The 18,472-nt window shown below is 34.8% G+C and overlaps 2 protein-coding genes across 2 annotated transcripts; both read right to left on the bottom strand.

The window, feature by feature from the left end:
* Window positions 1–7,229: 7,229 nt before the first annotated feature.
* LOC131867398 (stigma-specific STIG1-like protein 1) lies at window positions 7,230–7,610 on the bottom strand. The gene has a single exon (XM_059215509.1). It carries the CDS (start codon window positions 7,608–7,610, stop codon window positions 7,230–7,232), a length of 381 nt encoding a protein of 126 aa, XP_059071492.1.
* A 9,852-nt stretch (window positions 7,611–17,462) lies between these two features.
* LOC131062989 (stigma-specific STIG1-like protein 3) lies at window positions 17,463–17,846 on the bottom strand. Its single transcript, XM_057996734.2, has one exon. The coding sequence runs from the start codon at window positions 17,844–17,846 to the stop codon at window positions 17,463–17,465; it is 384 nt and encodes a 127-aa protein (XP_057852717.1).
* Window positions 17,847–18,472: the final 626 nt, after the last annotated feature.

Below are 18,472 nucleotides of genomic sequence, written 5' to 3'. Positions count from 1 at the left end.
CAGGTTTACCTGCTTTCAAAAAAAAAAAGGTGGCCACTTATACCCCCCTTTTTGTTCACCATCTTGGTGCACTTACCTGGGGGCAACTGGCCCCAATCTCTAATATCCCAACCATTTGGGCGATCAGAAGCCCATTTAGCTAAATAATCAACAACCATATTCCACTCCCAAGGAATATAGCAGAAAGAGACCTCATCCAAAGATTTACTCAAACTGATAACCTATCTACCCATTAAGGCCAAATGCCACTCCATGTCATCAAACTTTTTCTTATTCAACATATCCACCACAACTTGAGAGTCAGATTCATAGATAATTTTTTTTCCATCCAAGAGCACAACCTCTTTCTAGAGCCTGCAGAACAACAAGGGATTCCATAAGGTTGTTAGTTTGTCGGTCCTTATTTAATGAGAAAAGAAAGTTCACATTTCCCTCACTATCTCTACCAACCCCTCCAATTCCTACCTGCCCAAGATTTCCCCTAGAAGATCCATTTTTGTTGATCTTAAGAACTCCAGGAAGTGGAGGGGACCAACTGCCAACCCGTTGAGCCTTCTTTTTACCATTGCCACACCTAGCATGTCTCTTTCGAGACAAAACATCAAGTTTATTCCCCAAAATAGTCAAGTTCTGAACAATATGCATATCACCCAGATCCACATCTACAGTGAGGTCACACTTAGCTAGAAGAGTTTCCTAGAGTGTATGTGTAACACACAACCAAACTTGTTGCACCAGCAGATTCTTATCCTGAAAAATCTTGCGATTTCTCTCTAACCATAACCGCCGAATGATAAAGCAAGCAACAATATCCAAAGCAACCTAAAGAAAATGAGTCTTATCCAGGGGCTTGCCCAGACAACTCCATAACTTTTCTAGAGAGGCAACATGAATACAAGCATGTCTCCAAGCCTCCCACCAGAGATGCCAAATCTTACTAGCAAAAGAACATTGGAAGAAGAGATGGGAGATATTCTCCTCAAAATTATGATAGAGAACACACTAAAGGACCATGAAACCCCCTTTTAGGAATATTTTCCTAGGTGAGACATCTATTCCGCACAACAAGCCACACAAAAAAGTTGCACTTGGGCCATGACAATTCATTCCAAACCTGCCTCCACCACTGAACATTCATCTTTACAAAGGAAAACTTATCCAACTCTAAGTATCCTGAAGCCATAGAATATTTCCCTTTTGGGTTAGGGCCCCAAGCAATAATATCTTCCCCTTTCAAAGAATTACAAAATCTTCTAGCCAATATTCTAGCAAGAGCTAGTCTATCCTCCTCAGAGTCACCTGGAGGCCATTCCTATGGTTCTTTTCATCTAACTAAATCACCTTGCCCTAGGTTTACCACAACCTTCAAGTCCTCAACTTTGTTCCATCCAACTTCAAGGAAACTATCACGAAGAGGCTACAAATGAGGAAATTAAGAGAGAATAAGAGGGAATCCATCCCAAGAATCTTCTGAAAACAAAGCTTCAACACCTTTGTTACAAATCCAGAAAAGCCCTTTCTTAACTAATTGAGCTCCATGCTTGAGAGTATACCAAATCATAGAACCATTTCCAACAATATTGTACCTCAACACATCCTTCCCATCCACTCCCCCAAGATACTTAACATTGAGAATCCTAGCCCAATCCTTGTCCTAACTGGTGCACCATCTCCAAAAGAGCTTAGAAGCAAGAGCTTGGCCATTCAAAATCACATGACGTAAACCAAGGCCACCCTCTTGCATAGGTCTACAAATAGACTCCTACTTCACCAAACTCCATTTTGAAGAGAGGAAATTACTAGTCCATAAGAATTGCCTAGAGAGAACCTCAAATTCCTTAATAAAGCTAGTTGGAGCAGTTTGAGAAAGACATCTGTATATGGGAAGAGCTTGAACCGCCACCTTAAGGAGTGTCACGCATCTAAGAGAAGAGAGCCAAGAGTTAGTCCAATGACTAACTCCACTCCGAAGCTTATCCAAAATATCCTGCCAAAATCTCTTAGGTATATGACGATCTGAGAGAGGAATACCTAGATAAACCATAGGAAGAGAACCAATTTGGAACCTTGATATCCTAGAAATCCCGGTTTGAATCAAAGCGGGGATATTAAAGAAGAAGATGAAAGATTTTTCCTCATTAATATTTTACCTTGAAGCCTTCAAATATATGTCCAAATCTCTTCTGAAGTTAGCTACCTCATTAACTCTTGCGACACCCATCAACGCAGTATCATCCACAAATTGAAGATGGGAACAGGGAGGGAGGCCATGACCCCACCCCCAACCTTGAATCAACCCCTATCCAAAACAAGATTTGATAAATCTCCCTAAACCATCAACCATTAAAAGGAATAGATATGGGGAAAGGGGGTTACCTTGACGAAGGCCTCTGAAAGCCCCAAATAAGTCTATGGGTTCACCATTAATGAGAACATCAAAGGAAGAGGAAGTAATACATCTCATCACCCAATCGATCCAATCACCTCTAAAACCAAAAGCTACCAGCACTTTGCGAAGGAAACTCCACTTAACTATCATATGCTTTAGCCACATCCAACTTAAAAAGCATAGCCTTCTCCTTAGAAACAACCATAGAATGTATAGATTCGAAAGCTATGATGATCCCATCTAAAATTTGTCTTCAAGTGACAAATCCACCTTGCTTATCGGAGATCAATTTATTTTTACCAATGTTTGAGTCTTTCTGCAATCAACTTTGTGATTATTTAATAAATCACATTACACAAAGCTATAGGATGAAAGGATTGGAGAGAATTAGCTCCTTCCTTTTTTGGAATGAGGGCAAGAAAAGTGGTATTCAACGCCCTAAGGATTTGCTTATTCCTGAAGGATTCTTGAATCACATCCCAGAGATCAAGATTTATAATTTCCTAAAACTCCTGGTAAAATTCAACAGGAAACCCATCTGGACCAGAAGCTTTACCTTTCTTCATGCCCAAAACCACCTTTTCAACTTTAAATAAGGAAATAGGTATGAGAAGTTCCTCATTCATATCATCACTTACCATAACAAGGATACAATCCAGAAGCAACCTTTCCTCTTCCCCATTAGAAACAGAGTCCTCCTTAAATAAGTTAGAAAAGAAACTCATGGCTTCCTGAGCAATATCCTTATAAGAAGAAAGAGTGACTCCTTCAGAAGAAATGAGAGAGGTAATATAATTCCCATGCCTCCTATCACGAACAGTATTATAAAAAGACTTTGTGTTCCTATCACCTTTTTGAATCCATTCCACCTGTGACTTGTGTTTCCAGTAGATCTCTTCCCGCAGTTCCCATTCCTCTAGTGCTTTAATAGCAACAGGGTCCTCTCTAAGACTTTGGTCCCTAATTCTATGTGTGATAGAGTCAACTTTGTCTTGAGAAGCCCTTTTATCTAAAAAGGTATTACCAAAGGAGCATCTATTCCATCTCTTGGGTCTATACTTAATATGTTGCAGCTGCTTAACAAAAGAATACATTGCAGTACCAAAGGCGAGCTTCCCCTCCACCCACCAATCCATCATGAGGTCCTGTAGTGTAGAATCTCGAAGCCACATTAACTGAAACTTGAATGAAGGATTCTTGGAAACCCTAAAAGTAGAAGTAGAAAGCTTGATTGGCCAATGAACAGATCCTTTCCAATCTAGGATTTCAGAAGTAGTAGTCCAAGAATCACTCAACCAATAGCAAGAAACAAGAAATCTATCCAATCCCTCAGCTATCACCTCACCTCCACATCTCCTATGATTCCATGTAAACAACCCATTGGAAGGTTTAATATCCACAACCCTCAAGAACTCAATATTACTTCTTAGAAGACCAGCAGAGGGATCCAACCTTAAATTGCCTCCCCTCTTCTCCTCCAAACTAGAGATAGCATTGAGGTCTCCAACCAAAATCCAAGGAAAAAGAGGGGCAAGAGAACGGACATATCCAATATGCGACCAAAGCAAAGTTTTACCCACTAAATCAATAGGAGCATAAACATTGGTAAAAAGAAGGTTCTCACCAGACTCACGACTGACATAAAGCATCAAGATAGAAGAACTGCAAGACAACCACCATATTGGAACAAGTTTTTATGGGTCCCACATGCATGCCATACCACTAAATTTTTCTAGCCTTACTCAACATATTATGAATAGATAACTTAGTTTCCTGTATAAAGACCGCATCAGAAGAATTATCAACAACCAACTTCTGAATAACCTTTTGTCTAGGGATGCTATTCAACCCCCTAACATTCCATGAAAGAACAATCATTTCTGGGAAGAAGCAAAGTGAGAGTTAATGGTCTTCACAGTTCCAAACTCCACTAATGTCTCTCCAACCAACTTCACCTTTTCTTGATCTTTCCTTTGTCCCACCTTAGGAGGCTTCTCTGTGACACGTTTTTTAAGAACCTTCTGTTGATACTAAGGCCAGGTGGGGTACCTTTGCTTTTGCTGCCATCCAATGTCTCTTTGACCTCATTTAGCACAAAACTAGTAAGGGTAGGGCATTCCTCCATGATTGGTCCTCCACTAGATCCTAAAAGTTCAAGGTTAGCCACTTGAAGTTTTATGTCCATTTGCATATCCAATCCCTCCTCTTGTGTTCCAACCTGCTTAACATTCATGTCTTCATCCACTGGATCCCCTAACCCCACAAGGTCCTATCCCAAAGGTTGATTTGCAATAATACCATCAAACTAATCCAAATCATCCAGAGCATCAAATTTATTAAAAACCTCATCATTCTGCCTATCATTAAAGGTCCTCTTTTTACCTCGACCCTTGTTACGGGTTTGGATTGGGATGAAGCCTTCCTTATCCTCCACCACCAGAGCCTTCCCTTTATCTTGATTTGGGGAAGAGCTATTTTGCCCCACTTTTAAAGAGCTTGCAAATTTGGATTTGGGAGACATCCACTGCAAATGCCCATATTCATGACAGATATGGCAATGAAAGGGCAACGTTCCATAATCGAGTTGTTGAAATCAAGAACTTGTCCCCAATTTAATTTTCATAGAGTCCGGTAGGGGTTTATTCAGATCAATTTCAACACAGACATGAGCATAGGTTATTACCTTTTTTTCCATAGTTTGTTGTGAAGGGCCCACTAGTTTTCCAAGTTGCGCAGCAACAAGAGTGAAGAATCATCTCTAGAGAATTCCAAAAGAAAGCATGAAAGCCTAACCCAAACTGAAACCTTAGATGGAAGATCCTCTGTGGGATTGAACCCAACATGACAAGGCTTAATAAAAAGGCCAACATAATTAGAGAAATAGGGTCCGCTTCAAAAACCTTATTTCTGTCTAACATACATGAAAAAATAACCAAAAAATATCCATTAGCAGCTATAACCTCCTCCATTTCACTCTCTGGACTCCAAGTTTGCTTGGCCCAAGATTCTAGAAAGGGTAATGAAACTTGGATCCCAAAAAAATTGCATATCAAAGCATGATTAGATAAATAATTAATGTCTTCCTCAATAGTATCTAGTTGGATCACCAAAACGAGCCTAGTATCACTCTTGGCCAGACACCCATTCACTTTTGATGGCTGAAAACTCCCAGCCTGAGAATAATGTTCTCCCATATCTGCGTCCATCGTACCAAAAATGGGTTCTCCCGCATACCTGAAGAAAGATTATTTTTTATCACAACGTCACAAAAAGGCATGCTTGATTCACCAGAAGGACCTCTAAGTGCCACCATGCAGGGCCAGGGCACAGAGAAAGCAAAGACCAAAAACAAAGAAAAAACCCCGCCAAAAGCAACGAACAAAACAATCCACAACCAAGGTCCCAAAAAAACAAAACTTGTACACCTCCCAACCGCCGAAGCCAACCCACAACCTCTCAGCAAACATGCAGCACACTAATAACCCCAACACGCCCTCAACAGCCGCCACGAGAAAAGGACAGTGATAAGCTCAAGCGTTGCTCTCCGCACCAAGGTATCACCCCCCATGCTCAGCAGAACCAACCCCTGCAAACAACAAGTAGCACCCCCTCCGTCTGATCGCACATGCACAACCAAACACCGCCACAGCAAGGGCACGAGATCCCTAGCCATGACAGGCACCGCCGCTCTCCATCCGTATATCGTCCCGTCACCTTTTTTGTTTTATATTGGTTTCATATACAATATTTTTTTTAATGACATATTATCTTTTCGGTAATTGACAAGCTAAGGCCATTAATAAAAATAAAATAAAAAAATGATCCATAAAAAATTGGTAGTTATTGACACACCTAGCCTGTTCCTATAATCTAGGCACATGAGACTAGCAAATACACACAAAATATGTTCACCTACTATTTGATTTATGTATGGAGGTCATAATGCCAATATACAATAGTGTTGTGCAAAAATTTAGTATAATACAAAACCAATATAATCCCATGCCTCGTTGAAAAATACAAGAGAACTATAAATGTACATAAAAGCACACAACATTACAATATAACACCTAGCTTGCTTTATACTTGGGGACACTAATACAAATGCATATAAATGTGAACGTGAAACATATTTATTCATCGTAAAACATTAAAAACAAATAAATTATTTATATTACATATAATTGCTGATTTGAGTAAAACGAAAATTATATTTTCTTCAGTCTATGTTTGGCTTTAGAGGGTGGACGAAAACTGCTCTAATCCTTATATTTATTTTCGTACTCATTTTCTATTTCTCTTTGCTTTTGATTTAGAGATCGCACGTCCATGTTTTTTTGTAGATGCACACAGCGGACATTACAATTTACTTTTTCGTTTAGAATTACAATCAAAGGACCGCCATTACTGTTTGGTGAAGGTTTTGCAGATGCTTCTAACTTAGCTTGAGTTTGTTTAGTTGAACCCTGCATGGCTATCGCTACACCAAATCCCATTCCCCATTTCCTCCACATTTGATCTTCCATCTCTTCTTTTATTAATGCAGTGAACAAGATACAAAAAAATATGCTACAATCACTTTCCTAATCATTCCTCATATATATAAATGCAATGAAATCTCATTAGAGAGTCGCGACCGACCATACATTTGTTTTGTTCTAATTATATCGATCTGAAAACAAATAAACATAAAACCATTCTGAAACGGTCATAAACTGTATTTATTTATGTGCTATAATTGTCATTCAAAACTCACATTGTGTAGAGAGAATTGGCCTTATTACAGTAGTAGATGAATTCTTTTATTTATTAATGTAAGTAGTAGAATTGAGAAAATTAGTTAAGCATAAGAACACATGCTGTATGCGCAGTAAGAAGCCTTCTTGCAGGCGGCACCACATTTACCGCAGTTGAATCGATCACTGCCGATGTCTGTGCATTTCCCGTTACAGCAAACAGAAGGGTATTTGTATTTATTCTTGCATTTACCGCAATTATTTACGTCGGTCATTACGTCGACACATTTCTTGGCACAGCAATTGGGACCCGCAGGCTTAAGGCTCTTAGTCAGACAAACGTAAGGATTGTAAGAGCAATCCAGTGCTTTCGAATTCGCAGCAGTTAACAGAAAACGGTTCTCATGACTGTTTCCAACTGAGACCAGAACTGCCATTGCAGACAACAGTAAAAGCATCGTCAGAGCTGCCTCGAGAAAACCCATTTTTTTTCTGATACTTCAAATTTTTTGGTTTTGAATTATACGTTTGCGATCAATGGAAACAACTGCAATAGAGGTGCAGAGATTACCTTCAATGGTATGTGGAGAGGATATTTTTGTGTGTTATAGAGGAGGATTGTTTGACTTTGATCAGAAAGAGACGTTGGGAGATTATTGCCGCCCCAGGACGTGCAGCGTAGAGCCGTCACCCTCTAGTGAATGTTCCTTTACTTACGGGATTCGATCACAGATTATGAGCGTTGGATGATGGAGAATGAATCTGGTTGACGAGATCCCCATTGTGAGAAAGGCCAAGGAGTTGTAATGGGTTGTAGTTCTTAATGAGGGTGAATGAATCAAGTCTTTAATTTATTGACAAGTTTGGCACCACTTCACATATTAACAAGCATAATCTCCATGATGAACTATAATAAATTATTTTAATAAGTTTCTTTACTAGTACCAATATTACGTTTTATGTGTCTAAACATAACAATTAATAACCATCATAGCCTTGTTGACAATATGTGTTTTCAAGAAGAGTGAAACAAGACCTGCATTGGATAAAGGATCAATATTGTCTATGAGATAGATTAGGTATAAGATTTGATTGTGGAGATAGGTGTATATATATATATAAGTTTTATATTCAAGATATTGTATATGTGTATTATGATTTATTTAAATATAATTTATATTGTTTGATTATGACTTGAAATTCTTACTAATGATTCAATGATTGTTATAATATTTATTATATATTTTTTTTAGAAACAATGAATTTAGATTTAAACTCGTTGTGTGATATCCATGTGTAGGGGATGAGCTTATTGTCTTTAGTTTGATACTTAGAGATTTAAGACCAACAATCTTATAGATAAGTTCTATATTCAAGGTATTGTATATGTGTATTATGAGTTAATTAAATACAATTTACATTGTTGATTATGATTTGGAATTTCTAGTAATGATTTCATGATGGTTATAACATTCACTATATTATTTTTTAGGAACAACAAACCTAGATTTAAACTTGCTGTATGAAATTTATTTATATATTCTATATCAAATTCACTAAGAGGCACAACCCTCTTAGCTTGTATGTCTTATGAGGGAAGCCTTGGATAGAATATATTTGAGTGGGTCGACCTCAGAGATGAGGTTTGTTTGATGATTCAACATGCAACAACATAACTTTTAAAAGATCATCAAACAAACCTCATCTCATATATTGAATTTATTCTAAAAGAAATACTTTTCTAAGTAATAGTATCTTCTCTTCACCCATCTTGAAATATAATATATGTTTTGAAGCATACTTCTATTTGCCAAGCTAAAGAAGGTATTTAGATCACCTTTGAGGTTTCTTTTTCATGTTTTCTACTCCCGTAGAGAGCCATTATAAAATCTCCTATCCCTAAGCCTCTTTTGGAATTATGTTAAAGTTCTTTTATTAGCATTTTCTAGATATCCTACAAAATCTCCTATTCTTATCTCCACAAGGTAGATTCAAATATTCTTATTCTTTTAATCATTTGATTTTCTATTTTTAGGCCTCTAGATCCTCTAAGTTAAGTGCACACTCTTAATCTTCCATTGTGATTCAAAGACCAAATTTGGGGATATTAGTAAGCTCCCAAGTAGTCACCCCCATTTCTTCTATGTTAGCTCTAAGTACCTTGGACAATATTCTTATAATGAAGGTTTTTAATCTTTTATTAATTAAATTTCAGTTTTTTTAATTAAATTTTTGATACATGATTTCATTTATGTTGAAGAATTTATATTATTTCATTGTATTATTACTTTTTGCTAGTGTTTCCCTTCCTTAGACATGTGTAGATCCTTTTTTTTTTAACCAACCTATTATTTTTATGTGTGGAGGACCACAACATGATTGGATACTACCATAAGTGCACTTTCATCAATTAAATGCATTAACATATCTATATGATAATCACTTTCTAAGTCCTTTCCAAAATTTTACTGTCCATGTTTGCACACATCTGTTTGTTTTCTTGGTTTTGATTATATATTTCTAACATATCTATATGGTAATCACTTTCTCAGTCCTTTTGAAAATTTTATTATGTCCAAGTTTGCACACCTCTATTTTTTTTCTTAGTTTTGATTATATATTTATTTTCCCTATACTTGACAATGCTTATTTTCTACATGGAGACCTTTGAATTTGGTGGGTAAGGTTACCACAAGCTATTTTGAAGGACACATAATTGTGTGATAAATTATTTAATGCAATGGATCAAAGGATTACTATTAATAATCATTACAACTATTGCTATAATTTTATATAACTTATCTTCTATAAGTTTAGTGTTCCATCTTGACAATTAATGCTATAAATCATTTAATAATAAAGAGGTTTTTTTTTTTTTTTTTTAAATATTGGTTTCAAATAAACAATTTTTTTTAATGACATATTATCCTTTAGGTAATTGGCAAGCTAAGTCCACTACTAAAAAAAAAACAACTTTAAAAATATGGTCCACAAAAAATTGGTAGTAATTGGCATACTTAGCCTATTTCTATAATCTAGGCATATCAAACTAGCAAATACATACAAAATAGGTTCACCTACTATTTGATTTATGTATGGAGGCCATAATGCCTCTCCAACTTGAGATTCATTATTATATATTTCTCTTCATGATATACTTGATGATTATACAAATCAAGAACACTATTTAAAAGAGCTCTAGACCTTTGATAAAGATTAAATTAAATTATAATTCAAATAATTAATGTATGTAAATCACAAACAAAATTAAAACTGACATTATGGAACAAAGGATTTATCTAGCAACTTAATTTGGGGATTTAGTTCTATAATGCGAATTAAAAAATCTAAATGATAAAAAGGAGCTAAGAAGAAAAAATTAACCTTATTAGATTAACACTTTCATTATTACTTCCTAGTACAATGCTAATGCATTTGACTTCACAATCTTGATGGAAAAAAGACCTAGTTAACATTATACACTTCAAATGATATTATTGTTGATGGCCATGCATAAGGGGGTTTTCTATTCATGTAGTTACCATGAAAGTTACTATGATGCATTTTTTTTTAATCATTACTATACATGTCTTAGCATGTACTAACATGATTGTATTCTTACATACTTATATTATATTTATTTCTTATGTATAATTCTTGTGAGCATATCCTTGACCATGATCTAGTGTTTAAACATGAAACTTGATAAATCACAATGGATAGCATACATAGTTACAATAAACAATTAAATAGGGTGAATATATGGGGGTGCGATTGTATGGTTGAGAGATAAACACATATACTTTTCCCACTTACAACCAACTAAACACAATATTTCTAATATGTTTCTATATCCTTATGTTTAAAGGAATCAATGTATTCATTTCCATCATGGGATATGTCTTAATATTTTGAAAGTAATATCTTTTGTATTTATATACTTTGATTAAAGTCAAATAGTATTTATTTTTAACATTATACACGTGAACCATGTGTTTACTTAGGAGACTATGTCACCTTGACACTATGAATAACCATACTAAGTTATACATAAATTTTAATCAATCCATTAGTTACCAAAATATGTAAAAGAAGTCAATGGGAATTAGGCAAAGTAAATAACACAAGTCTATAGATCATACAATACAAGTTGTAAGTACATAATAAGTTTAGTAGAACCCTGTATGGCTATCGCTATGCCAAATGCCATTCCCCATTTCTTCCACATTTGATCTTCCATCTCTTCTTTGAGATTACCTTCGATGGTATGTGGATAGGATTTTTGGTCTCATAGAGAAGGCTTGTAACGGCCTGGTTGTTTGATTTTGATGTGAAGGAAATGTTGGGAGATACATAGAACATTTCCGCCCCATGACGTGCAACGTAGTGCCATCAGGTTCAGTTAGTATTCCATTTATGTGTCTACACATATCAATAAAGAACCATTATAACCTTGTTGATAGAGTGTGTTTTCAAGAAGGGTAAAACAAGACATTTATTGGATAGAGGATTGACTTTAGTTATGAGATAGATTAGGTAGATGATTTGCGAGATAGGCATATATATCATGGTGTCAAGGGGATTCAAGGCCAAAAATAATATGAGTAATCTCTATATTCAAGATATTATATAAAACTATTAGGAAATAGTTAAATACAATTCACGTTGTTGACTATGATTTGGAATGTCTAGTAATGATCCAATTATGGTTATGACATTTGCTTCATTATTTTTTAGGCATGCAAGGAACTTGGATTTAAATTGCATGTATGAAACTTATTGTTTGAAGCTATATCTACTGATGCTCTGCAAAAAGAATTAGAAAATTTGTTTGTTGGCAACACACACAAGAGCACAAGAAACAAACGTTAGTGTTAGCAACAAAAGATTATCCTAAACAGGCATATCAAGAGAGATATTAAGCATGAAATAGAAAGCATATAAACATAGAATAAAATAGCTAATCAAGATGCTCATAGTTGCTCCTCCCTTGTTCCTCTCCTCTCCAAGTCCCAAATGAGTGTATCTCTCAACTTTTAGCACTATCCATGGATGCCATATGGAGATTCAAGATAGTTGAATATGATAAGCAAATGCTATGCAAGTGTAGATAGTGATGCTATGAGAAAGCTCTATGCTAATGCCAGTATAACAACAATACTCTAATGCTTCTCTCTTTTGCTTGAGGAGAAGGGTTCTATTTATAGAAGAAATGGGGAAATGAAGGGTTAAGATTGAATGGTTTAATCAAGGGCCAAGTTTGAAAGTTGGGGATCCAAGTGCACAATTGGCACCAATAAAATGGTGACAAGTGTCAACATAGGATTGAGTTGAGAGAAGAGGTTGGAGGCATTAAAGGCCTGAGAAGACCTCATGGTTATCTAGAGGCTAAGGGTCAAGTCCAAATTAAGATTACCCACTGGATTAAGAGTTAATCCAAGGATAAACCTTTGTGCAAATGTTTAAGAGATAATCATGGTCAAAGCATTAATGGCCTGATGAGACCTTTGGGTTGGGTAGAGGTTGAGTCAAAACAAATGTTTTAACCATGTGGGAGGGTTTGAGGTAACCATTAATGGTTATTGGAGACTTTGGGGATTAAGTGGTTGAAGGTTGAAAGCCTTCAATGGTTATCAAAGACTTTGAGCCATTTAGTGGTTGAAGGTTGAAAGCCTTTAATGGTTATCAAAGACTTTGAGGGTTTGAGAAGTGACTTCCCTTTTGCTTAGGAATGTGACAAATTTTAGAGAAGGGGTTAGGTTATTTAGAAGTGATTAGAAAATTCTAGAAGGGGTTTAGGCATGCAAGTGGATTTTGTAGGAAAATGCAAGTGGGAGAAATTTTGGTATTTTCAATTAAAATAAAATCATTTATTTCAATTAAATGGTGTAATTTGCATTTGGATAAATATTCAAATAAATATTAATTTATTTAAATGAGAAAAATGAAGATAAAGCATTAAAATGCTTGAAGACTTTGAGGGAAACCATTAAAGGCTTGAAGACTTTAAGGAAAACCATTAAAGTCTTAAGAAGACTATAGAAGGAAGCCATCAAGTTTGAAGACTTTAAAGCCATCAAGTTTGAATACTTTAAGGGAAACCATTAAAGGTTTCAAGTGGGTGAGGATAAATAGGATTTTAAATAATTAATTTATTTAAAATAGTTGTGCAACTTGCTTTTGTAGGAAAATACAAGTGGGTGGAGGATAAAGGTGATTTAAATAAATTATTTATTTAAAATCATTGTGCAACTTGCATTTGTAGGAAAATGCAAGTGGGTAGAGGATAAAGGTGATTTAAATAAATGTTAATTTATTTAAATGTGAGAGGTGGGATTTTGGGGGATTTAAATAAATATTAATTTATTTAAATGTGAGAGAAGATTTAATTAAACAAATATGATTTATTTATTTAATTAATGGTCTGAATTTGGTTAAGTGAATTAAATCAAATAAATTGAATAATTTATTTAATTAATAGGAGAAGAGGGTTAAGATGAATTAATTAAATATTAAATTAATTAATTCATTAATTGATGGTTAAATAATCAAATAAATAGTAAGTATTCATTTAATTAAGTGGATAGATTTATGTGACTACATCTACTATCCATTTGTAGGGGATGAACTTATTGGCTTTAGTTTGATACTCATTATTTACTTATTTGATCACAACTTGAAAATCTCCATAAAGCTATAGCTATTTAATGTTCTATTATATATTCATTTTGATTTTTGTGATCAAAGAAAGCATCAAATTATACCATATAATTGGTGCGAGGGAAAGACGATCTAAAATATTTTGGTATGAAAACCCCTTGAGACATGAAAAATAGGACACTTGTACAAGTTCCATGACCTATGTATAAGCCATCAAACTAAAGTTCCATGACCCTCTATTGGAATCATTTTAAAGTTCTTTTATTAGCATTTTCTAGATATCCTACTTAATCTCTTATTCTTATCTCCACAAATATAGGGATAATAGTAGATATAATTATAATTATTCTTTTAATCATTTGATTTATTATTTGTAGTCCTCTAGATCCTCTGGGTTCAGTGCACATAATATAATTCAAATTTATTTCCTCTCTTGATCTTCCATTGTGGTTTAAAGAACAAATTGGTGGGGTCCCTCGTCCCTTGTTCCTCGAGGTCAAATACCCTGACTTCCAAAGGAGGGGTATTGGTTAGGCCTCGTAATTGTCTAACCTAGTGGAGGAGAACCTGACCTGATGGATGAAGAGAAGGGACCCTCCCAAGAGGGGCCTTGACCTGAAGACGAAGGGCAGGACTAGTGAATTGATTTCCTTACTCTCTCGATTCTGTAGTTCAGGCTTTCTGCAGCAGGGTGCCTATGGGTGGAGAATCCAGATAAATAAGGAAGTCAAATTGCCCTCAGGTCCAACTCAAAGGAATTCCCCTAGGGGATAAATCATATTAGTAATATTCGAAGTAGTCACACCCATTTTTCTATTTTCTCTCTGAGTACTTGGAGAATCTTCTTCCAATAAAGGTTTTAAAATATTTTTAAATTAAATTTTAATTATTTAAGTTAATTTTTGGGTACGTCATTTCCTATAAGAAGAATTTATATTATTCCATAGTATTATTACTTTTGTTAGTGTTCCTTGTCCGTAGATATGTGTAGATCATTTTTGTTCTCCAAATTTTTCATTATTTTAAAATCAACCTATTATTTTTATGTATGGAGGACTACAACATGATTAGAAACTACCACAAGTGCACTTTCATCAATTAAGAGATTTGACATATCTATATGTAATAATTTAAGGTCATTTTCAAAATTTTACTATGTCCAAGTTCGCACATCTCTATTTATTTTCTTTGTTTTGATTCAATATTTTAAATATATCTATATGGTAATTACTTTTTAAGTCCTCTTCAAAATTTACTATGTCCAAGTTTGCACACATCTATTTGTTTTCTTGGTTTCACACACACACACACACACACACACACACACACACACACACACACACACACACACACACACACCACTATGATGGAGAACTTTGAATTTGGTGGGTAAGATTACCCCAATCTTTAATAGTATCATTCATAGATTTTGTGTCCCATCTTTATTATGATAAATAATACTACATCATAATTTTTTATATTGGTTTCATACACAACCAAATTTTTCAATGACATATTATCCCCAAGGTAATGGAAAGGCTAAAGCCACTAATAAAAGATTAAATAAATCTTAAAAAATATGATCCATAAGGTGGTACTAATTGACATAGATAGCTTGTTCCTATAATATAGGTGCAAACTTACACCTATAAGAACATAAGTCTACATATCATACAATACGAGTTTAGTGTCATGGATTCACCCTTGATAACTAGATTCATCCACATATAATGCAACAAAATATTCAATTGTAATGAAATTATTAAAATTTTCATTTATTGTTCTAAATCTCAAATCATATTAAATCCATATCCATGTCTAATTTAGTGCATTCTTTAGTCTTAGATTTTTTTCTTCTTGAAAATTCCTGGTAAACTTTTAACGTGACTTGTGATGTTGGCATGAGACACCCTCTGGTTCTACATGAAATGCTTTTGACCTAGAGCTATGAACCGGTGAGACCACAAATGGGGGACCCCATCCCCATACTTCACTTGTTCAAACCCGCAAGTGCAACGACCTAGTGAAGACAAGGCCTATGAGCATATTGGCCCAATAGAGGTTTGAACCTTGGTGGCCGCTTCACTAACGAAGTGTTTTGACCGTGACACTACATGTTCGAAGACACATTCTTTAGTCATAGAATTAAGTACAAATGTTTCTATTATTTTTTTATATTTAATTACTTACATGAAATATTGTAAAAATAATACTACATTCATAATCAATTAATATAAATTAATTATATTTACATACAAATTCTATTCAATTATCCTAGATTACCCTTATTTATACTATTTTACAATATTGTTCCCTAAAAAAATAGTATAATACAAAACCATTATGATCCCGTGACTCATTAAAAACTACAAGAACTAGATGCACATAAATAGAAAATATATGACATTACAATATAACATCTAGCTTCTTTTATACTTAGGGCCACTAAATCATCCTCACCAAGAACTAGATGTACATAAAAAGAAAGTACTCGACATTACAATATAACGCTTAGCTTCTTTTATACTTCGGAACACTAAATCATTCTTATGTATATAAATGTGAATGTGAAATAAATTCATGCATCGTATAATATTAAGAACAAATAAATTATTTATATGACATATAATTGCTGATCTGAGTAAAATGAAAACTATATTTTCTTGTAGAGAAAAGCAGGCTAATTGTAAATATATGAAACGTAAAATTCTAATACACGTTTGATCACTTTCTGAAATTTTGTGATATGTTACTATGTCCTTATATTTAAAAGGAAATTGATTCATTCATTTTCATCATAGAATCTCTTAATATATCAAATAAAATTTTGCAAGAACTTTAGGTTCACAATTTCATCCCGAATCAGTAGATTCGCCCACAAAGTGTTAATGAAATATTGTAATTGCAAAGAAATTATTAGACTTACCATTTATTGTTTAAAATTAAGCTCAAGGCATATCAAATATATGGAACGTAGAGTTCAAAAACGCGTTGTCACTTTCTGGAATTCAAGTTTTTTAATTTTTATCTCTGCAAATAAACTAAGTCTTCTTGTGATGGAGAAACGACCCTTCCGGCTAAATTTGGCTGTAGAGGGTGGACGAAAACTGCTATAATCCTTATATTTATTTTTGTACCCACTTTCTTCTTCTGTTTCTCTTTGCTTTTGAATTACAGATCGCACGTCCACGCTTTTTTGTCAATGCACACCGTGGACATTACAATCTACTTTTTCGTTTAGAATACTGTTTGGTGAAGCTTTTGCAGATGCTTCTAACTTAGCTGGAGTTTCTTTAGTTGAACCCATGGCTATCGCTACGCCAAATCCCATTCCCCATTTCCTCCACATTTGATCTTCCATCTCTTCTTTTATTAATGCAGTGAACAAGATACCAAAAAATGTGCTACAATCACTTTCCTAATCATTCCCCATATAAATGGAATGAAATCTCATTAGAAAGTGGCGACCATACATTGTTTTGTTCTATTTAATTATATCGATCTGGAAACAAATAAACATAAAACCATTTTAAAACTCTCATAAACTGTATTTATTTATGTGGTATAATTGTCATTCAAAACTCACATTGTGTAGAGAGAATTGGCCTTATTATAGTACGTAGTAGATGATGAATTCTTCTATTTATTTATGTAGGTAGTAGAATTGAGGAAATTAGTTAAGCATAAGAACACATGCCGTATGCGCAGTAAGAGCCTTTCTTGCAGGTGGCACCACACTTACCACAATTGTATCGATCGCTGCCTATGTCTGTGCATTTCCCGTTACAGCAAACGGAAGGGTATTTGCATTTATTCTTGCATTTACCGCAATTATTCACGTCAGTCAATACGTCGACACATTTCTTGGCACAACAATAGGGACCCGCAGGCTTAAGGCTCTTGTTGAGACAAACGTATGGATTGTAAGAGCAGTCCAGTGCTTTCAAATTCGTGGCAGTTGACAGAAAACGACTTTCACGAGTATTTCCAGCTGAGACCAGAGCCGCCATTAATGCAGACAACAGTAAAATCATCATCACAGCTCCCTTGAGAAATCCCATTTTAGTATTCTGATACTTGAAATTTTTTGGTTTCGGATTATAAGTTTGCGATCAATGGCAACAACTGCAAATGAGATGCAGAGATTACCTTCAATGGTATGTGGAGAGGATTTTTTTTTGTCTTATAGAGAAGGGTTGTAACGGCCTTGTGGTTTGAGTTTTATCTGAAAGACACGTGTGTGAGATATAGAAAATATCGCATGCCGTCAGGGTCAACGAATATTTCTTTACTCAAGGGATTCGAGCACAGTAGACCGGTGGCTTTCTTTCTGTAAAGTTGTAAGAAATAGTCGAAATTTTTGTGGATGCCAAACGTGTCGAAATAGGTAGGAAGCTTGTATCCAACGCCGCCGCCATACAAATCTCGTTGCTGCTCCGACAATCTTGGAAATCCTCTGGTTAAGAACGTTTCCTGAAATCGATTTCTCCTTCATTACGAGCATTTGCAGACATTTGATCCTATTCATTTATTAATTAATAAAAAAGGGAATATAATTGAATATAACTTTAATTAATTACGTTGATGGTGTCTTTTGAAATGGATGACCTTATTTTTAAGATTCATGGTTGATATCATCTTTAACGTAATGTAAGATGATTCAAGTCATCTGGACCATTTGTCATCA

Source organism: Cryptomeria japonica, chromosome 2, assembly GCF_030272615.1.
Source record: "Cryptomeria japonica chromosome 2, Sugi_1.0, whole genome shotgun sequence".
NCBI classification, from domain to species: Eukaryota; Viridiplantae; Streptophyta; class Pinopsida; order Cupressales; family Cupressaceae; genus Cryptomeria; species Cryptomeria japonica.
Note: the sequence above shows the minus strand (reverse complement) of the source record. Positions and strands in the feature narration are given on the sequence as shown.